This window comes from Mus pahari, chromosome 15 (genome assembly GCF_900095145.1).
Source record: "Mus pahari chromosome 15, PAHARI_EIJ_v1.1, whole genome shotgun sequence".
Lineage (NCBI taxonomy): Eukaryota > Metazoa > Chordata > Mammalia > Rodentia > Muridae > Mus > Mus pahari.
This window is the reverse complement of record NC_034604.1, coordinates 61,143,153-61,166,062: the sequence shown is the minus strand read 5'-3', so window position 1 is coordinate 61,166,062 and position 22,910 is coordinate 61,143,153. Positions and strand designations below refer to the sequence as shown.

Sequence of the window (22,910 nt, the reverse complement as noted above, 5' to 3'; positions counted from 1 at the left end):
GCCCTCTTCTGGAGTGTCTGAAGACAGCTACAGTGTACTTACATATAATAAATAAATAAATCTTTAAAAAAAAATTAAAGTTGAGGGATAAGTGGGCTTCACCATTTGGGTAATGTTAGCATTCCTCCTAGGATCCACCCAAGGTAGATTCCTTCTAGGATCTACCTGACAATAGCCAGGTAGGCCTGGCTTGCTATACAAGGGGCTGTTTGGCCCCTCCTCACTCTCTCTGCCTCTTCTCTCCCTAACCCCTTTCTCCTCTCCTTCTCTCCCCTTGCCTCCCCCCCCCATGTGTTCCTGGCCAGCCTCTCCTCTTCCCTCTCTCCCTCTGTGTCTCTATCTCTGTCTCCCCCCCTCCACCTCCGTGTGTCCCTCTGCCTTTTCCTGTCTCTATTCCCTTCCCAACTCCCCTTCCCATACCCTAAATAAACTCTATTCTATTCTATATCCATCATATGGCTGGTACCTCAGGGGAAGGGATGCCTGCCTCAGCATGGGCCCACCGAGGCACCCCTCCCACCTCACCATACTGCCCTATTAAACATATCCTGGTTCTTTTTTTATAGAACACAGCAGGTAACATAAAGCAAGGTTTATATTTACTTTTGTTTATTTTTTCTCTTCAAATGTTCTTTAAGCTTTCCTATACCATTTTCATGGAAAAGACAGTTTTATGAAACACGCCTTTTTGCCTGCTTATAGACAGTGTCAGTAATTGACGAAGCCAGGGGTCATCAGAGCACAGAAATGAGTGGTTGGACTAGAGATGTAATCTCCACTTCCCAGTAGACCAAGTTCTCTTGGTCTTGAAGTTGACTTGAGTTCTGTGGTGCTCCGTTATGTTGTATCATGGTGGCTTGAGTTGAGCAACCTGTGGAACTGGGAAAGGGGTTTTCTTGGAAAGCATGCGATTCCTGTAGAGTTGTAGACAGTTGTTAGGGAAACCTATGATTGAAAAGGTAGTTCATGAGTCCTTTGTGTTCTCAATCCTGACTGTTGGGAACATTGGCTAGTCTCATAGTGAATTTTTTCAATAGCTAAATTTAAAAGTGGAAGGTGTTGGGCTGAAGAGATGGCTTAACGGTTAAGAGTGCTGACTTCTCTTCCTAAGGTCCTGAGTTCAAATCCCAGCAACCACGTGGTGGCTCACAACTATCCGTAATAAGATCTGACACCCTTTTCTGTTACATCTGAAGACATCTACAGTGTACTTAGATATAATAATAAATCTTAAAAAAAGGAGGTTGTTTCATATTTAATCAGTAAAGTAAAAAATAATAAACAGGCTTTTTACTTTCAACGTCTTTATCTTTTAGTCATGGTTAGTATTTAACCTTTTAGTGCCTTGGCTTTCAAAATGGAGGTTATAATTTTGTGCTGTGTGGAACCTTAATTGATGCTTACTAATCATGTGCTGTAAGCATGAGATGAAAGTCTCTTCAGTTTAGAGTTTATAGTAACGTTGCAAATAAACTGCTGAACTTTCTGGGGACACAGCTGGCCTTAGTTCATTGACTTATGAATCATAAGTTCGTTGACTTGCGTATCCTGAGTGTTTTCTGCTCTTTTTTTTTTTTTTTTTTTTTGGGTTTTTCGGGGCAGGGTTTCTCTGTATGGCCCTGGCTGTCCGGGAACTCACTCTGTAGACCAGGCTGGCCTCGAACTCAGAAATCCGCCTGCCTCTGCCTCCCGAGTGCTGGGATTAAAGGCATGCGCCACCACGCCCGGCGTTTTCTGCTCTTTTGATAAGGTGGGTCATGTTTGTTCTTGTAAAGGGATTCTTAGTTCCACCCTCTGGAGTTCCTAAGTGTTTTTATTTCATTCAGCAAGGTATTTACTTAGTAGTCTGTTGGACATTTATAGAGCCTCTGCCATGTGTATGGTACTGTGCTAGGAGCATGATCTAGACGCCGAGCTGGGGTTAGGGGAGGTTGTGATTTCCCCGACATGGCACTGGGAACCAAAGTCCATCCTCTAGAAGAACAGCAGGCATTTTAAACACCGAGCCAGCCTGGCAGCCCCAATGGTTTGTACTCACTTCTCAGTAGTTGGCTTTGGGCATTTAAAGATCTTTGTGTCTTTATAGATGCTCAGTCATAGATATTTCACATGATCACATGAATAGTGTGACGTCTTCTTCTTCCACTTAGCTTTATCCTTTTCAGGGTCTGTGATGGAGCACCTGTGTGTCAGTGGTATTTTGGTTTTTTTTTATGGCCCTCTCTCTATTACTATTTTATATGGATATACCAAAGTGTGTTTATACACTACAGTTGATGGATTTCTTCTTTTACACAGGTTTATAACCATTTTTATATTTTTGTAGTGTTTAAAAAAATACGTTATATAAAGAAGCTTGGATGCTGAGGCTATAGCTCAGTGATACTTGCTTAGAGTTTGTGAGGCCCCAAGGTGTGATGCCCAGCAACTTAACTGTTTCAAGCATCCACCCAGTAGTGTTAAATCCATTTATAGTGATCCACATCTGTCCTTACTGTCTGTTTCCAAAATTGTTACATAAATTCCGTACCCAGCAAACCTTAACTAACCCTCTCCCTACTAGTCTTAAAAAATGATTTCCATCTATAAATGTCCTTATCTGGGGCTGATGAGATGGCTCAGTGGGTAAGAGCACCCGACTGCTCTTCCAAAGGTGCAGAGTTCAAATCCCAGCAACCACATGGTGGCTCACAACCATCCAAGATCTAAAATAAATGTCCTTATCCTAGATGTTTCCTGTGAGTGGAATTCTATCTTTCATGTGACTTCTTTTACTTAGCATATTATATTAGTTTGCTTTCTATTTTTACTAAAAACACAGTGACCAAAAACCAACTTGGGTTTATTTCCTCTTAGAGCATACAGGCTATCATGAAGGGAAGTCGGACAGGAACTCAGGCAGGAGTCTGGAGGGAGAACTGAAGCAGAGACCATGGAAGAGTGTTGCTTGTTGGTTTGCTCCTCATGGGTTGGTTGCTCAGCAGCTTTCTTAAACACCCCCAAAACACCTGCTTACAGTGCACAGGGCCCTCCCGCATCAATCATTAATCAAGAAAATGCCCCACAGCTTGCCTACAGTACAATATGATGAAGGCAGATCTCTCAATTAAGGTTCCCTCTTCCCAGATGACTCTAGCTTGTATCAAGTTGACAAAAAAAAAAAAAAAAAAAACTAACCAGCACACATATTTTTAATGATATGTGGTATGATATGTGGTATTTTCCATGATATGGTATGGTTCAGAATTTCATTGCAATAAGGGCTTGATGATGCTTTATTGTATATATAGTCTCAATCTTTTAGTTTATGAAAGTGGCTCATATAGCAGTCTGGCCTTGAACTCACTGTGTAACTAAGGATAGCCTTGAACCCTGATCCTCTGCTTCAGTGTCCCAAGTGCTGGTACGACAGGCATGTTGCACCATGTCTTGGCTCCCACTTATTTAAGCAGACTTCATTACTACTGGGTAATGGCTATGTATAAACCCTTTCCTTCTCATTGGTGGAGAGTGCCTCTCTCTCCTCAGCACATTCACATTGAATTGTCTTTGATTTGTTTCTGCTCTCAATAACCTTAAAGCCTGTTTTTTTCACCTGAAGAGAGAACCAGTTCCAAAATTGAGTATTTCTTAGGGAGGCCAGGCAGTTTCCCATGACGATTAGGTTGCTGATATAGACATTCTTTATAGTATAATTCATTTTAACAGGGATTGCAGGTGTGTGCTGCTACTTTTAAACTTGCTGTGAGTTCTGGGGATCAAAGTCAGGTCCTCATGCTTTCAAGCATCCTACCTACCAAGCCATCTTCCCAGCTCGTATGAGTTCTTGTTTGTAGACAGGGCCTCTCTATGTAGCCCCGGGTGTTCCAGAACTTGCTATGTAGACCAGACTGGCCTTGAACTCACAGATGTGTACCTGCCTCTGCCTGTGTCTCCCACATCGTAGAATCAAAGGCGTGCCCTGCCATGCCTGGTCTATATGAGTCTTTTTATAGACACACATGTTTACTGCTCTTGGGTAAGTGACCTGGTTGGGTTTTTGTCAACTTAACACAAGCTACTGTTATCTGGAGAGAAGAGCCTTAATTGAGAAATTGTCTCATCCAGATAAATCTCTCATCTATTGCCTGTAATCCAGTGTGTGGTAATCAATTGATAATTGCTATTGGAGGATCCAGCCTACTGTGGGTGGTGCCACCCCTGGGCCTGTGGTTCTAGATAGTGTTAAGAAAGCAGGCCGAGGAAGCCATAAGGAGCTAGCCAAGCCAATAATAAGTGTTCTTTCATGGCTTCTGCTTTAGCTCCGCCTCCAGATCCCTACCTTGAGGTTCTACCCTGACTTCCTCAGTGACAGACTGTGCTATGGAAGTGTCAGTGAAATAAACCCTTTCCTCCCCAACTTACCTTTGATAATGGTAGTTTTATGACAGTAATAGAAACCCTAAGACATAAATAACTAGAAATATAATTGGTACCTAAATACATTTGACTTTTAAAGGAAATGTTAGACATTTACACTATAGTTGTAGTCATATTCTTTTCTGTTCATATCAGCAAATATGAAAGTTCTTTTTTTCCCCGCCCTCCCCAGTCCTTAGGTTTAAAGGCTCAGTGGGGGTGGGACTTGTCAGACAAGGTGCTGGGGGAGGCCGGCTTAGCAGAGGGCATTGTGAGTCAGAAAGGAAGGTAGAACACAGAAAACGCTTGATTGATGCACACTGGAGAGTGACAGCCCGGAGGCCCCTTGTAGGTGGCATTGAATGACATGTGAATGAATATATGATATGTTGACCTAGAAAGTCCTCTAATGTTGGTCAAGGAGTAACTACCATGCATGTGCAAATAGACCTTATCACTTAAGGAAGGCAATTGAGCCAGCACTTGAATTACAAGCTCTGTGTTCAGTGCTCCCAGCACTGCAAAAACAAAGCCACACAAAGGAAGCAGACCAGCTTCAGGGAAAGTGTTTTTGAGGGAAATCACTAAGCCGTTTGGGGGATATAATTGGTCTGATCATTTCAGTCATCCTGGCTTCTGTCTCCCCCTAGTCTAAAGCCTTTTCTTCTCTACTTTATCACTGTTTGCACACATATAATAATTTTTCTTTAAACACCATTCACCTCTGCCTAGCCCATAGCCAGCTGCATCTATGTGTTGCTCCTTCTGATAAAACTGCTCATACATGAGGACTGCCCTTGCTGAAATCCCATGGCTGTCCCCTCTCTGAGGAGTGGGTGGGTTCTGTGCTTGTCCACCTTCCCCATATTCAGTACACACGACTGTGTTTTCCTTCAAGTATTTTCTCTCTCTGAATTTTGTGACGTGTCTTTATTTCATCTCCCCATTCCTACCCCAGGACTGTCATTCTTTTGTGGTCTAGACCTGGGCTTTTTAGCCTCTAGTTGATGGTTCCTAGTAGTTAGTTCCTTTCCTGTCTATTTTCTCCTACACTGTTTCATAAGACTCATTGACTAAGTATATGCCAAGAAATCCCTTCTACCTAGGCCACATAGCTGCCTCTTTCTAGGACTGTATTCCCCAAACATGTCTTAACTTACCAAAATGCTACCACAGTCTCTGCTAGCACAAGCCAAAAAATAGGACTCACTTGGACTTTCTCCTATATTTAATACACTGAAAAGTCCTATTTCTGCTTCCTCCATACACTTCTCTTTGACCCACCATTCTTACCCTCCTTCCTCCCCTCTTAATGCCTCAGTCATCTTGACAGTTGGCTTACGCATCTGCCATGATGACATCAGCCTCCATTCCTAGCTCAGTACTGGTGGATGCGCTCTGCTTCCCATCTCAAAAGGCTTATGAGAGTCGGTAGTTTTGGATCCTCATCTGGTAACTCCCTGAGAGCTCAGAGGCTCCAGCACAGGTTTTTGGTGCTGTTTTTTACAGTGATTCCTAGAGTCTTAGAAGGCATCCAGACTGCTGCTTTCCCTGGGGGATTTACCACATGATTCCTCCAGCAGTTTCATTTTGTGGCTAGTTGAGATCATTCTAATTGCATGATTCCATAGTTATCTTTCAGGTATGTTTAAAATCCTTGCTGTCTCAGGTGTAGACTAGGAGCCTGAGAATCAGATACTCAAGAGACTCTGATTTCTCTGCACAGTGTGCAAGCGTGGGAACCTGACTTTGGTCCCAGCACCCAGATGCAGGTCAGCACATTCCAGTGCTGGACAAGAAGCAGAGACACAAGGACCTGTGGGTCAGGCATTCTAGCTGAGGTTCAGTGAAAGTCCCCATTTCAAAAATAAGACAGAGGCCTGTTGAGATGGCTAAGCAAAGGTAAAAGGCTTCCATTTAAGCCTTGATGACCTGAGGGCTATCCTGCAACTCCTGGGGGAAGGAGAAAACTAAATAAAGCATTCAAAGCATCACGTGGTTCTTTCATAGTAAATAAATAAATGAAAGCTATGCTATAGGTTGGCTTCCTGAACACTGCTGGTTTCCCAGTGAGGGGGGGGGAAATATATATATATATATATATATATATATATATATATATATACACACACACACACACACACACACACACACACACACACACACACACGCATGCAGGGATCAGCAATACCTGCCACTGCCTCTTTGCTAAGAAGACAGCAAACGGGGCTGGAGAGATGGCTCAGCGGTTAAGAGCACTTACTGCTCTTTCAGAGGTCCTGACTTCAACTCCCAGCAACCACATGGTGGCTCACAACCATCCGTAATGGGATCTGATGCCCTTTTCTGGTGTGTCTGAAGGTAGCTACAGTGTACTCATATAAATGAAATAAATAAATCTTTAAAAAAAAAATAAAGAAGAAGACAGCAAACAAACACAAGCACCATGGGCTGATTTCTAATTTGTTCTTTGCCATTGTGCCTTTTAAGCTACAGTTTCTATATATTTATTCAAGTCAGTAAACTATTCTCTTGTTGGGTTGCAGAATGGTTAGATAGAAGAGTCCTCACAGAGTACCCACCTTGTCCTATAATTCCCCATATAATTTTGGTACATTGGTATATTGTCATTGATAAAAGTCCATATATATTAGCATTTGCCCTTGTGTTGTACATTTATGAGGTTCTGACATGTATGCAATGACATATGTCTCTCATTACTGTGTCCTATAGGGAACTTTCATTACCCTACAAATTCTTATGCTTTACCTCTTCCCTATCCCTGAGCCCTGGCAACCATTGTTTACGTCCATTTACAGAATGTCACATAGAATGAGACAGTTAGCTGCTTCATCTCGTAAAGTTGTTAAGGGCTTACATTTACTTCCAGTTCTTTTGAACTTGAGAGCCTTTTCTGATTGCTATGGCTCAGGCCTCACTGAGCTGTGCCCAGGCCTAACTCAGCTTTTTATCTATGCATGATGTCCAGTGTCCTGATGTGCTCCACGTTACTCATCCACTACTAACTGAAGGATGACTTGGTTACTTCCTTGGGCAATTGTGAATAAAGTTGCTATCAGTATTTCATGTCTTGATTTTTTTATGTGCAAATAAATGTTCAGCTTATTTGAATATAATTGCTGGGTTATATGGTAAGAAAATGTTTACTTTTATAAGAAACTACTGAATCATGTGAAAGGAAAAGTATCTGCCTAGGACACCTTAAGACCAAATTCTCAGCACAAAGGAGATTTATTTGCCCCAGAGGGGTGGAGAGCAGGGAATAAGAGATGAAGACTTCGGATAGAGGATAACGGAGAAGGCGAAGGGAACAAGGCAGAGGGGCAGGGATGTTTGTCCAGGAGTTGGACAAAGGACTGCTTCTGGTTAGAAAGGAGATAGATGTGGCCTATAGGGAATAGTGGTTTATAAAGGTAAAGGGGAAAATGCCGTGTGTTAGGAGAGATGTTTAATTAGGCATGTTAATTAGTCAAGCCAAAGGGGCTTTTGATTGTTGGATTTCAGTAGAGAAGGACATGTCCTGCCACAGCCATGTTTGCTAGCCAGGGCCAGAATCCTTTCACCATGGGCATGCTTGGTGAGCATTCTGTATTGCATTCCCAGCACCAATGAATAAGAGTTCCTTTTGGTCACAACTGGTGAGCTGGCATGTACTTGTAGTCTCGGCCACTTCCGAGTTTGAGGAAGAAGGGTGGCTTGAGACCAGCCAGAGCACCATGGTAAAACCCTGTCTCATAAGGAGGAAAAAAGAGAAACGACAGCTCTCATTATTTCACATCTTGTTAGCACTTGCTGCTGTCAGCTTTTGGACTAGCCTTTCTAGTATAGTGGTACTGTAGTGTCTGGTTTCTACTTGAGTTTGCTTTGAAAATTGTGCAGTGGACAGCTTCTTTCTACGTGCCTGTTGCTGTCTATGTTATCTCTGATGAGGAATCTACACACATACTCATTTTAGTTTTTAAATCATTGTTTTTATTATTGTGTGGTGGGGATGTATATACATAAGTGCTCATGCCTGTGGAGGCAGAGGATAAAGTTCATGTGGAATTGGAGTTAAAGGTGGTTGTGAGCCATCTATTTTGGATGCTGGGACTCAAACACAGGTCCTCTGAAGAGCAGTTTTATATGCACTTAACCACTGAGCCATCTCTCCTGCTCCTTAACGCTTTTTTAATGTTTCCACATGATTTGGGCAGTGTTCTCCTATACTTAGTTTTTAGTAGTTGTCTATGGGAGCTTCTATCCAGAATGTGTCCAAATATCCTTAAATTTTCAGTAGGTTTTCTGGAGATCACCTCTTGTTTTCCAGACTGAAGAGTTACATACTACTGAGGTCCCCTCATTCCCATCGGAGGGAAGAGCCACCTGGTGAGCATGCCGGTCTAATGAAGTCCAGCTGTGTTATGCCTGCATCTATCTGTAAGAGGTGGCTTACATTTAGAGCTGCCTGTGACTCAGGCTAAGTCATGACTCAGGCTTAAGACGACGAACAGTTCTGGAATGTTTAAACAGACCAGATGCTGTTTCCTTCTGGGCTAGGAGATCCTCCTGGATGTTTCCCAGCCAATCAGGTTAGACTACCAGGTGGTCAGTTGTGAGAACAGAGGTTGAAATGATAGGTAATCCTCCCTATGATTGTAGTGCCATATCTAAACCGGAACCGGAAACCATGCCCACATGAGGGGAAAGAAATGTATATCTTACTGACTTGTTCATTAGTTCCTTGTTGCTTATAAAGCAATTTGAATGTGTGAAGACAAATTGTAGAGGAAATTTTGCTTTCAAGGAGCTTTGTTTTGTTGGAGATTTGAGATATATACATGACTAGCCACAGAGATTCACAAGGCCTGGTTTATTTGACTCCATTCCTTTAACTGGGTTTCTTTTAGACAACATACTAATTTTTAGTTTATTTTTAGACTCATATTTGAGGCATACAAACTATTGATGCTCAGAATTATTGATGATAAAGTTGTATAAATGTCTACCACACTTCTTTTCTGTTTTTTTAACTTCGATTCTTTGCTCCTCTCTTTTGCACGCAGCGGTCTTTCTATCTTTTATGATTTTTAAAGAAACATTTTATATGATTTTTTCTCATCCTTCTTAGCACATCAGTTATTTATTTGTGCTAAACTGTTATTATTTTCTTTAGTGGCTGCCCTAAAGTGTTCAGTGTGCATTTACAACTAATTCAAGCACAGCTCTGGTAACACTATCACTCGCTTCATAGGACATGCGGATGGTCTCTCCTACCAAAAGGATCCTAGTTCTTCCTCTGGTTATTTGTATTATTGTATTACTTCTAGCTTATGTTCCGTGCATACACACATATGTGCACATACTTACACGTACACATGTATACACATGCAACACAGGAGCTATACATATGAGCACACATAGTGTAGCTGTTATTATTTTAAAATGTCATCTGTTAATAGTCAGATGTTTTTACTTGACCTTAATTTTCTTCAGTGGTTTTCTTTTCATAGCGATCTGAGTTTCTGACTGATTCTCTCTCTTTCTAAGGAAGTGTCCCCCACTCCCCAAGCTAGTGATGGCACCTAGGACATTGACTAAGCAAGTGTTCTCTTTCACTTCTGAAGGGATAACCTGTAGAGTACAAAGTCTAGGTTGGTGATGCTTCCGTCTCTTACTGGTTGAGTGCTTTCTGTTGATACAAAACCAACCAAACCAAACAAAAACATACAGCCCACAGTGTTCACCCTAAAGAGAATAAGATATTTTATTCTGGAGCCATCTTGAATGACCATGGCACAGGAGCCAGGCAAAATTTCATGAAGTTTTATAGTTTTATAGAACAGTGGTGGGTATATCAGAGAGGCAGGTACTGAAAAGTGAGGGAATCTTTTCTATAGGCCTCAAAGACTATCTGATGACATCCTTAGCTTTTGGGCTAATAGAAGCCAGTGGGTCTACTAAGTTAATAGATTCCCAGAGGTTTTTTCTCTATTATTCATAGGATGTTAGTGCAGACACAGAGGTGCAGACAAGGTGGGCTATCCATGGGGCAAATGTTAACCCAAGATAAGGTAACTAGCCTCTAGACCTGTCTGACATGTCAGTCTCCTTCCCACAGTACTGTAGTTCTGGTCAGTCAGTCAGTCAGTCAATCTGTAGACACAGCATCTCCCCTGGAGTTCTCCTTCACATTTCTGTTGCCCCTCCCCCCTCTCCTCCTTAGCTTACTTATTAGGTGCCTGTTCCTCCCCACTCCCCGTTAGCTTCTTTCAGAATGATTTCTCTTTCTTTGATTTTTCTGTGATTTGAAAATACATCTCTAAATTGAGTTTTTGTTTGTTTCTATGCTTGTTTGATTTTGCATTTGTCCTGCTTGGTGTTTGCCAAGCAACCTGGGTCAGAATGTCCTTCCTGCTAAGACAAACTTGTGTCAGATCTAGTTAGTAGTTTCCTCATTCAGAGCCGAGATGGCTCCTTTAGTCTCTTGCCCCTTTATCAGCTACAGCTCCCCTACAGCTTGCCAAGTCCACACTTTCTCAGATATACACACTCTAGTGTCTAAAACTCTGGGGAAATGGGGATGCTGTGTGGCTTGGACTTGTTTTACCAATGGGTCTTTTCGGCTTCTGCTGTCTCCCGAAGCTGTGTTTTGTCCTTGTTGAGTCTGTTCTCCTTGGCTTACTTCGGGTGCCTGTGCTCCCAGGTTGTCGCTGGCCTTGGGTGTGGTGAGCATTCGGTTTTCCCATTAAGTGAGTCACTCTGGGAGGATGGTGGAGCAGAACACAGCCTTAGGCTGGTGCGTTCCATGCCCCTGAAGTAGCCAGCACCTGTCACTACCGGTTGCTGGCCCTTTTGGGACCCTTCCATTGTCTTCTGACTCCCAAGGCTCTGTGTCCCTTTGTTGGGTGCCATGCATTCTAGACAAACAATTGGTGTGAGTGGACAGGCCCTGTACTAAATAGCAGTTGCTCCCAGCTTGTGCAAGCACGGAGGGCTTCTCAAATCTCCCCTCCATGCTCCTTTCCCCACACCATTGTCTCGTTTCTCCACAATACAGTCTCGATCCTCCTGGAGTGTATTACTGATGCTTAGCTTCTCTCTCTTTGGAGTGATCTTTTCTGTCTTATCTTGCCCCTTCTCCCTCATCAGGTCATACAAAGATAGCGTCTAATCTCCTATCTTACCCAGAAATTGTTTTTTAAAAATAGTTTCATTACTTCAAAATTAAAGGTTAAGAATTTTAAGTAATATTCATTTTTAATGCTTGTATTCTTCCCTCTGATAACATAACTTTTAAATTTTGTGAGTTTGTTAAGTGAATGTTTGAATGCCTTTACGAGATTCGTAAATGCATTCATTGCATTCATTGATGCTGTTGTGTTTAACTCATCTTAAAGCTCAAACTAAAAAAATAATACTGTATAGATTATTTTTTAAAATCACATTATTGACTAAAAATTGATAAAGGAAATGAAGTTTTGTTTGTGCAATTTCAAGGTTGATAACTGAATTAACATTAGAAACAAGTCAGTGTACAGAAGGAGGGAAAGACAGGCAGACAACCATTATTAGAACCTCTTATAACTCAGGTACTGTCCGGCTTTCATACATACTCAAGTGTGTTTAGCATCTTCAAGAACTCACGGAATGGAAATATTACTAGTACCCATTTTATAGAAAAATGACCTAAAATAATTTTTCTTGAGTCAGATGAGTAGTGATAAAGGTCAGTGTTTACTAATAAATCTTTGGTGTCATTGACTACTTGTTTTTTAAGGAAAAATATCTAAGATGAAACGAATAGTGCTATTGGTGTTATACAGTAAAATAACTGAACGGGTGAGAGAGGCGATATTAAGAAATAATCCAAGTTCTCCCATACTGACCACATCTGGAGCAGTTGCCAGGCTGCTGTGTAACCTAACGGCCCACGGTCACAAGTCAGGTTCAGTATTGCTGATGGTGGATCTTAGGGAGGATCATCTGTGACCTTTACTGCAAGCTCTGGATTTACAGGGGGAAAAAAATCTACTGTTAGTTTGTATCATCTGAGAGAGATGTTTTTCCTGTGAGAGGATTGCAATGAACAGTCTGTATACTAGTATGAAATATTTGTTGTTACTTGGTCTTAGAACTGAATTTTCAGTTTCAGATACTTTGGGGTATCTATGAAGTTTCTAAACATTGGCATAAAGTTTTGGTTTGGTTTGGTTTGGGTTTTTTTTTGTTCGGTTGTTTTTTTTTTTTGCAATATAGCAAGTCAGCTTGGTTACTTTTTTAAGATGCTCGGGAAATACTGATCTAAGCATCTAATATAAATCTAAGAAACTATGAGAAGGACTTGTGGTTAGATTATAACAAAATTACACTAAAATTTCTGTTTCAAGTTTTTTAATACATGTGTTTGTAAAAATTTTTAAATTTCTCAAGTATTATGTCTGAAATAGTGATCATTTTATATCTTGCAGGTAGCCCTTAGACTCTGCAGTCACTTCCATTTACCACCCTGTTTTTAATGCTCCTAGGTTATTGAATCCCTGGGAATTATTATTTATAAAGCATTGGACTATGGCTTGAAGGAAAACGAAGAAAGGGAGCTGAGCCCTCCTCTAGAGCAGCTCATCGACCAAATGGCCAATACTGTGGAGGCTGATGGGAGCAAGGATGAAGGGTACGAGGCTGCAGATGAAGGCCCAGAAGATGAAGACGGAGAGAAGAGAAACATCTCAGCCATTCGGTCCTATCAAGACGTCATGAAGGTAAAGCGTGGCTCACTGAGTGTTTGTCTCTCTGAGTGGCTGGTGACTCCGCATTTGACGGTAGCTCCCACTACAGCCTGGCTGTGTCCTTTGCTGGGTCACAGCTCTTACCCACTCGTTGGTTATCTTCTGTCGCCTCAGCCTGGCTGGGCATGATGCTGGCATCTGGCTTCTGCATTTCCTGTCTGTGGAGTAGAGGGCATCAGCAAGTGACTGTACTGAAGACTGAGCTGTGCTTGTCACCACAGCTCTGTGCCTATCACCACAGCTCTGTGCCTGTCATGGCTCATTGTTCCATGATTTTTGATTTTGGCCTTCCCATAGAATCTGTATACAATAATAAGATTGAAGATTTCTTTTTACTTTAATTTTGTTGCCTACATGAAGGCTAAATGTATAGAGATAAAAACTGTGAAGGATTTGACACATTAACCTTGTGATACTCTGTTCTGAGTTATTTAAATAGAATCTTTACTAGTTTTTTTCTTTGTTTGTTTGGTTTGGTTTTTTAGGGTTTTATTTATTTTATTTTTTAATGTATATCACTTAGTTTTTTATTTTCTTTTCCAGAGACAGAATGTAGAGAAACACCATGAAAAAAGTGCTTTTCAGTTGTGCTCAGTTGTGCTTGGTGCTATGTGCCGGGTGCCTCTCTGCTTCTCAGGAGAAGCAACCTTCAGGGCTCCATAGGGATTACACAGTTCTCTTCCTCCTCCTCCTCCTCCTCCTCCTCCTCCTCCTCCTCCTCCTCCTCTTCCTCCTCTTCCTCTTCCTCCTCCTCCCTCTCCTCCTTCTTTTTGTTGTTCCTTTTAAAAGTTTTTTTTTGAGGGAAAGAGAATGAGAGAGAGACAGAGAGAGACAGAGAGAGATGCCTGCAGGACGTACTGAATGCCTTAGAACGGAACTACAAGCTGTTGTGAGCCACCAACAATAACTTTTCTCAAATTTTATTCATTTTAGATATTCTAGATGTTAAGAACTATTTTAAAAATAGACATGAAAGGCTAGTGTCCTGAGTGAAATAAGCTGGATATAAAAAGAAATACCATGTTTCCTCATGTAGAAGGAAAACAAAACTAATCCAAATATAAACTGGAGGATAGTCGGGTTAGGCGCTTGGTCACTGTGGTCATGTGCCTGTGTGAAAGTTATCATACCAAACCCCATTAATGAGTAAAATTACTACAGCGTAGTCAAAATAAAATAAAGAAAAATATAAACATATTTGGAGGCTGGCTAACCAAAACTGACCTAATTCTGTGAAAACCACTAATAAAAAGTGATGTAAAATGTGAAAAATAGAAAGTAGTAAATAAGAAAATTTACATTCTGACAGTGGCTACAGACTTGGGGAAGGGCTGCCCAAAGAATAGAGCAAGAGAGAACACATGGGACCATGGTCTGTACAGTCAGCCCAGCACCAGGACTCACGAGTGAGTACCAGGCGGCTCTTACACTGCAGGTTTAGAAGATGAATGGAAATCTGAGAATTCTTACTCAGCAGCATTATAATGACTTATTTTTTAAAAAAGGTTCTTAGGCACTTAACAATTAGAATGGATTCATTTTACCTGTTTTTTAGATTTGAGCCACTATGCCTATGAAAAAATAAAAATATATTAGTAAAAGTATACTTAAGACATATTTTATAGACTGGAGGAAAGCCATACCTTTACCAGTTCTAGTCTTAGCACTTTTGTTTGAGAATATCATAACCTTACTATCTGCTTTTGGTTTCCAATGTTAATCAACCTTTTTATACATTTCTCATTTTTGTAAATATTATGACTGTTCTTTTCAACTGAATAATAGGGAGGAAATTGCTGAGATGTTTATCAAGTTTTGAAAATTTGAACCAGAAATATCATAAGACCCATTGTTTATGACAATAAAGACAGACATGAGTCTGTGGTTCAGTGGGATTAGTAATGACTAATTCAGTTAGCAATGACTGCTTGGCTTTGTTGGAAGAGAAGACAAAGAATTAACTGAGGAAATATGACTATTCTTTCTCTTTAAAATTTTTAATTATTAGTGTGTGTGAGTGTATACATGTACATCAGTGTGTGTGTGTGTGTGTGTGTGTGTGTGTGTGTGTGTGTGTGCATGACATGGTCAGAGGACTACTTTGTAAAGTTGATTAGCTCCCTTCACCTTTGCATGAGTTCCAGGATCACCTTTCCCTGCTGAGCCATCTCACCAAACTATGATTGCTTTGTTTTTGTTAGATGTAAAAACATGAAACTAAGTTGCAACAATACAATTGATAGGGATTCTTGTGATAAACATCTTATGCAGATACTGAATTACTGTCTTACAAAATACATTCTAGGGTTGGGGATTTTGTTCAGCAGTAGAGCGCTGGGTTTGATCCTCATTTCCAGAAAAAAAAATTTAGGAAATAATTTTGAGTTTGAGTGGGGAACTGTTAAATTTGGATATGACATAACTGCACCGAAGGCTCTTGTTAAAGGCCTGGTCTAAATAGACCTGTGGTGCTATTTAGAGGTGACTGAGTCATAAAGGTGCTATGATGACTTCATCAATGGTTTCGTCCTCTGATGAGATCATAGTTGGATTGGCCGGGAACCAGCAGAGCTGAGTGAGCATGGACTGTTCCATGAAGTGGGCCTTATCCTTGCTCCTTTGTTTTTCCCAGTACTTTGTCGCAGCAAAAAGTAACACAGGAATCTTCTGCTGAGAAACGTGAGAAACAGTAGAGCTACCACTGACCACCTTTTGTTCTTTTGACTCTTCATAGTCTTTTTTTTCCCCCCCTTGATATTCTTTTGTGTGTTTTGAGACAGGGTCTCATTATGTAGCTTTGCCTCACTGTGTAGACCAGGCTGGCGTCAGATTCATAGAGTTCCTTCTACAGAGTGGAGGATGACCATGAATTCCTGACTTTCATGTCTCTGCCTACCAAGTGGTAGGATTGATTACAGGCATGCACTCACCTTACTCAGCTCTCTTTTATTCTTCCTTAGAAATTTTTAAAATATAACTTTTTTCAACAATTATATTAATCTAATTTATTAAGAGAAGTTAACAGCTTTTTACTGCAAGTGAAGAACTTTAAAATGTGACTACTGAACATGGATACATAATAGTTATTTTTAGAAACATAACATTCTTTGGAATCTTAAGAGGATATCTTTGCAGTAAAATGAAGGGACAAATCACTTTTTCATCATGTTAAGTTGCATTTCTTACTTACAGTCATCTTGGGACAGGAGGACACAGGCAGTACCCTAGTGCGCCACCAGCTCTGCCTTCCTTACCACCCTCCATTCCCATTCCCGCTTCCCCAGGCCTCTCAAGTTAACAAATGTGGGCTTCAGAACCTAGTAGACATATGTTTAGAGTCTCCTTGAGGTAACAAAACAAAACAGTGATTTGCTGCTGTGATAAATATCATGACCAAATACAACTTGGAGAGGAAAGGGTTTGTTTAATCTTACAGGCTACAGTCTATTGTTGAGGAACTCGGGGCAGTAACTTGAGGGAGAAACCATGGAGGAATGTTGCTTACTGGCTTGCTCCCTCTTATACAGCCCAGACCCACCTGCCTAGGGATTGCAACACCTGGTATGGAACAGACCCTAGGCTATCAGCAGTTAAGACATGGCCACAGACCAGTCTGTTCAAGGCAGGTCTTCAATTGAGGTTAACTTTTTCCCGGTTACAGTTCTGTCAAGTTGACAGCTGGAATGAATCATGATACTGCTAAAATACCTGAGTTATCAGCACTATTTAGCAAATCCCCTCCCCCCTTTTTCATCTCAGGTAGAACTTTGACACATATCCTCTCATTTTCTTTTTTCCTTTTTCCAAAGTGGAATTCAATCTTTATTATGTGCATTATTTTCTTCCTTCCTTCCTTCCTTCCTCCTTCCCTCCCTCTTCCTCCTCCTCCTTCTTCTCTCTCTCCCCCTTTCCTTCTTTCTCTCTCCCTTTCCTTCTCTCTCTTTCTTTCTTTCTTTCTTTCTTTCTTTCTTTCTTTCTTTCTTTCTTTCTTTCTTTCTTCACTTTACATACCAGTTACAGCCCCTTCTCTCTTTTCCTCCCAATTCCACCACATTCCCCCTGATTACCATCGCCCTTCTCAGAGAATGAGAAGTCCTCCATGGGTACCAACCCGTCTCTGCATATCATGTTGAAGTAGGACTAAGCCTTTCCTCTCCCACTGAGGCCTGACAAAGCATCCCGCTAGGTGAGGGGGATCCAAAGGCAATCAACAGAGTCTAGGACAGCCCCCCTCCAGTTGTTAGGGATCCCACATGAAGCGCAAGCTGCACATCTGCTACAGATGTGTAGGGGGCCTTGCTCCAGCCCAGCCCCTTCATGCTCTTTGGTTGGTGGTTCAGTCTCTGTGAGCCTCCATGGGCCCAGGTTAGTTGACTCTGTAGGTCTTCTTGTGATGTGCTTCACCTCTCCTGCTCACTCAGTCTTGTCTCCACTCTTCCTCAGGACTACCCAAGCTCTGCTTAATACTTGGCTGTGGGTCTTTACAGGCTACTGGATGAAGCCTCTCAGCAGACAGTTTTCCTAGGTTCCTGTCAGCAAGCATAGCAGAATATTGTTCATAGTGTCAGGAGTTGGCTGTCTCTTATGAGGTGAGACTTTAGTTGGGACAGTCATTGGTCTTTCCCTCAATCTCTGCTCCATCTTTATTCCTGCTCATCTTGTAGGCAGGACAGATTTGGGGTTTAAGATTTTGTGAGTGAACTGGTGTCCCTCCCTCTACTGGAAGTCCTGTCTAGCTACAGGAAGTGGCCACCAGTCTTCATATCTGAGTTGCTAGAAGTCTCAGCTAGGGTTGCTCCCATGGACTCCTGGGAGTCTCTCCTATCCCAGGTCCCTGGCCCATCCTAGAGATAACCCCCTGATTTCCATTCTCTTTCCCAGCTCCCCCCAATACCTGGTCCCCATTCCTGTTCCCTTCCTCACCCCCATCTCCCACCCAGTTCCCTCCCTTCATCCATCACTGATGTCTATTTTATTTCCCTTTCTGAGTGAGATTCAAGCATCTTCCCTTAAGCCCTTCTTGTTACTTGGCTTCTTTGAGTCTGTGAACTGGTGCCTGGTTATCCTGTACTTTATGGCTAGTGTCCACTTATCAGTGAGTACAAACCATGGTATCTTTTTGGGTCTGGGTTACCTCACTCAAGATGATTTTTTTTCTAGTTCCATCCATTTGCTTGCAAATTTCATGATGTCTTTGTTTTTAATAGCTGAATAGTATCAACATTGTGTAGATATTCTACATTTTCTTTATCGATTCTTGATTTGAGGAACATCTAGGCTGTTTCCAGTTTCTGGCTGTTAAAAATAAAGCTACTATTAACATAGCTGAGCAGGTGTCTTTGTGGGATATTAGAGCATCTTTGGGATATATGCCAATATACCCAGTGGTGTAGCTTGGTCTTGAGGTAGAACTATTTCCAGTTTTCAAAGAAACCTCCAAATTGATTTCCAAGGTGGTTGTACAGGTTTGTACTCTCGCCAGCAATGGAGAAGTGTTCCTATTGTTCCACATCCTTGCCAGCATGTGCTCAATTGAGTTTTTGACCTCCGCCATTCTGACATGTATACGATGGAATTGTTCTCATTTTCAAATAGGAGCTAATTCTAGTCAGCTTATCTTTGCTGTTGGGTATCTTTTACTGAACCATGTTTTCCACATGATTGTGTGGAGTGTACCTGTGATCCTATGGTACACTGAATCTCAGATGACAGCACATCTAAAAGAAAAACTATAGACGTGTCTATTTTAATGGTACCTAAAATGCGAGTAATAGCCAAATTCCACTTTTTTTCTTCTGCAGATATGTGCTGCTCATCTCCCAACTGAGTCGGAGGCACCAAATCATTATCAGGCAGTATGTCGAGCGCTGTTTGCAGAAACCATGGAACTGCATACCTTTCTGACCAAGATTAAGAGTGCAAAGGAGGTAGGTGCAGACACTACTGCTGAACTGGGTACCCTCAACTTTCAGTATTGTCCACTCTGCGTCTTTTGGTTTGAGCTTTGTTGCTTTCTTCTTTTTGTTTTTGTTTGTTTGTTTGTTTGTTTTTTAAGATTTATTTATTATATGTAAGTACACTGTAGCTGACTTCAGACACTCCAGAAGAGGGCGTCAGATCTTGTTATGGATGGTTATGAGCCACCATGTGGTTGCTGGGATTTGAACTCAGGACCTTTGGAAGAGCAGTCGGGTGCTCTTACCCACTGAACCATGTCACCAGCCCCACTTTCTTTTAAACACGCGGTCTTGCTGGATAGCAAGGCTGGCCTTGGACTCATGATCCTCTGACCTCCGCCTCTAATTTTAGGACCCCAGGCACGTTCTACCACATATATACACTTGACGTTGTGGATCTACAAAACCTTCTATAAAGCTTCCTTCTAAATGAAGTAAAGAGTCCAAAGTTGGTTTAGTCTGTTTCCTGTGGTACTGGCTTTCCACCCCATTCTGCGTTCTTTTTCTGTCTATTTTGGGACATTAGTCCCTCCTTCAGGGCATTGTGGGTAAAGTCTCTGTAAGGCCACACTCTCTTCTCATTGTTTAAGTGTTGAAATAGATTCCATTAAAGACTTAGTGAAGGATACTGGTCAGGTAATCTGAAGGATTCAGCTATTTAGTTTAGTCACCATTTATTAATGTCTAAAGTTTAAAGTGTTACATTCCAAGAGAACTGTCCCAGTTTATTTATAGAATCCTCTTGTATATTGTACAGATGGTTATGGAGATTCTCTGAGATCTTACAAAAGACTTGGAGGATTCCCCCAAGTGAGAGCTCATTTTCTGTATGACTGGAGTGCAGAGCTGTATAGAGCATTAGGCTAAATGTTTAGGAAGAGACACCTATGGATACATGAGCAAAAAGAGAGTAACTGACCCATTGCCAAAAATGCAAGGTAAGTAGCCCTAGTAAAAAGTAGGTGATCCATCACACTAAGTCACACCTCTGTGAAGTCCGCTGTTGCTAATACTAGGCCAGCCAGTGGGACAAAGCAAGACCCTGGTGGCTTGTTTTAAAATATCATAATGAAATCCATTGCTTTGTAGTAATTGTTAAATTTTGTTGTTGTTGTTGTTGTTAGTCTCATTGTTTAGCCCTAGCTGACCTGGAACTTGCTCATGTAGGCTATGCCAGCCTTGAGATCACTGAGACCCTCCTGCCTCTGTCTCCTTTCCATGACTGTCTAAATCTTAATTTTTAAAAGTTCCTTTACTGTTGCTGAATGATACTGTCTATTTCTATTCTGCTGTCCTTCCTGATAGGGCCTACAATATCAGACCTCCAGCATTTCTTTCCTGGATGATAGCCATGGTATTCCCACCAGTCTTGTCTTTGTGTCCTCAGATTCCAATTGGAAACTGGAATGATCCTGCAGGATATAGATGAGAACACAGCTCTCTTGGCTCAAAGAGTCTTTAAGGCAGCCTGAAGTTCCTCTAGTGTCCAGGAGAAGTTAGGCCAGTGGGAGGAGAAGGGAAAGGGTGTGCACAGGTAATTTCAGAAATGATCATGGCAAGAGAGAGCCCTCCAAACACATCTGAGAACACAGGTTGCTCTCTGACCAGACTGCCCATTCCCGTCTCTGGGTCTCAGATTCTCTTGAGTGTAGCACAGAAGTCTCCATGAACTAACAGGCCCTCCCTCTCAGGACAGGCTAGCTAACATTCCCTTCCCCAGGCTTCTTCCTTTTCTCTATACTTTCCAAGGCTTCTGTGTAGGCTTCTTGGTCGCCTGGACACAGCCATGTCGCTGGAACTGCTCTCAGTAGGGTGCGTGGAGGGGACTTGGACTCCAGGGACCCAGTCTTATATTGTAGGGGTGCTCCTACCTCACCCCTCCCTTACCACCCTGAAAAACTGATACAGAAGTGGGAGGACATGAGTCACAGCACCTCAGCTCCCAGGCTAGTGGCTTCTCTTTGGTCACTTCTCCATCTCACTTTCACCTCTGTTGCTCCCCACCACCATCCAAGCAGAGAGCTTCTTCTATTACTCATGCCTCGGTCAGAAGCGTGAAGTTAGACTCGAGAAGGCTCATAGAGTCATGAGGCCTGTACCAAGGATGGCATAGTAGAGCTTCATCATGCTGCACTCACTAAGATTCCTCAGTTCCATATCAGTCTTAGCTTATGGGCAAAATATGCACAGAAACATTTTAAATGCACATCCAAACTCTTACACATTTTCATATTGTGTAAATTTGACTCTCAAATGCATGCCTCATAAAATTTTTTATTTTTATATACTATTTCAACTTATGTTACATTTTAAGTTTGAGACAGGTTTTTACAAAAAAGCAATTCAGTGTTATAAATGCGCTGATTAAATTTTTAGACTGCTGCAGATCTTCATAGAAACCAGAGATTTAACTTTTAAATTGGTGAGTTAACTATCCCACCCAATATGGACACTAGCTTGGCAGTAAAAATAAATGCTTTCTTTTACAATCTAGTTGTAGGTGACTCCCTTAAAGAAAATGTTTATTTCCTGAAAAACAAAAACGAAACAAGAAAACCCTACAGTAATAGTTAAATAATGGACAGGGCCAAGAATTGAATATTATGAATTATTATTTTCTTTAGGTTGGGAAACTGAGGCAGGAAAACTGCAAATTCAAGGTCTGTTTGTGCTATAGAGTGAGTTCAAGGTCAGCCTAGGAAATTTAGCAAGACCTTATCTGAAAATTAGAAATTAAAATTTAAAAAGAGGGTATAGTTTAATGGGTCCTCAGCGCCACAGAAACAACAAAAAAACTGTTGTTAAGTCCTATAAAGTAATTTTTATTATCTGAATTTCTGTTTTCTAAGTGATTAAATATATATAAAAGGACAATTTTTTTCCCCTAGGGCATTGTGAGACAGGTGATCTTGTTTTAAAACGAGGATTGTCTTTACATTGTCAGAGCAGTTGCAGAGTTGAAAGCCAGGTGATTTTTAGGTGTGTTTCCCTGGCTGCTTCCTACAGTTACCATAAGAATAGGAGGTCTGTCATTGATACTGTTTGTTTGTTTGTTTGTTTGATACTGTTTGTTTGTTTTGTAAACTAGCATGACTCTTTGGAGAGCATTAGCCCTAAGTTGTCAGGCGGTGAATAAGGAGGAGCCAGAATGCAGCAGCAGGAATTGCACATGCTTAATCCCCAGCCCCTCCTGTTCCTCTGCTGTCCAAAGTATGAGGCTGGCCAAGGCACTAAAGTGGAGCGCCACTTGATTTTTATTAGGTTTTTGTTGTTGTTCTGTTTTGTTTTGTTTTTAGTTCTTTTTTGTTGTTGTTGTTTTTAGTTCTTATTGTAGGACAGTTTTGTACTTGTAGAAGAAAAATTCAAAGCCTCTCCATGCAAAAACTCACAGTTTAGACAATGTTTATCACTTGGAGACCTGTTCTTGTAGCCTGGGTAGCTTGATCTTCCCACTTTGATCCTAGCAAAATTCCCGTTAGTAAATCCTGATTGCCCTTTGCTTCCTATCTCTCTGTGTAGATAAAAACAGCGCTTCTGAACCTCAATAAAGCAGTGGGGATAGACAGAGTTAGGGTTAGCCTTTATCCGTTTGTTTATTTGTGCTTTTTAGAAGACAAGCTTCCAAGCCGGGCATGGTGGCACATGCCTTTAATCCCAGCACTCGGGAGGCAGAGGCAGGCGAATTTCTGAGTTCTAGGCCAGCCTGGTCTACAAAGTGAGTTCCAGGATAGCCAGGACTATACAGAGAAACCCTGTCTCAAAAAAA

The 22,910-nt window shown here is 41.5% G+C and overlaps 1 protein-coding gene across 6 annotated transcripts in view; it reads left to right on the top strand.

Annotated features, from left to right (window-relative positions):
* Spire1 (spire type actin nucleation factor 1) overlaps nucleotides 1-22,910 on the top strand; it is a 127,259-nt gene that overhangs the window by 47,089 nt on the left and 57,260 nt on the right. For all 6 annotated transcript variants that reach the window (XM_029546940.1, XM_021214550.2, XM_029546937.1 and 3 more), the window contains exons 3-4: nucleotides 12,927-13,160; nucleotides 18,989-19,114. In XM_029546940.1, coding sequence (XP_029402800.1) covers nucleotides 12,927-13,160; nucleotides 18,989-19,114 — 360 coding nt within the window. The remainder of the gene's footprint in view (nucleotides 1-12,926; nucleotides 13,161-18,988; nucleotides 19,115-22,910) is intronic.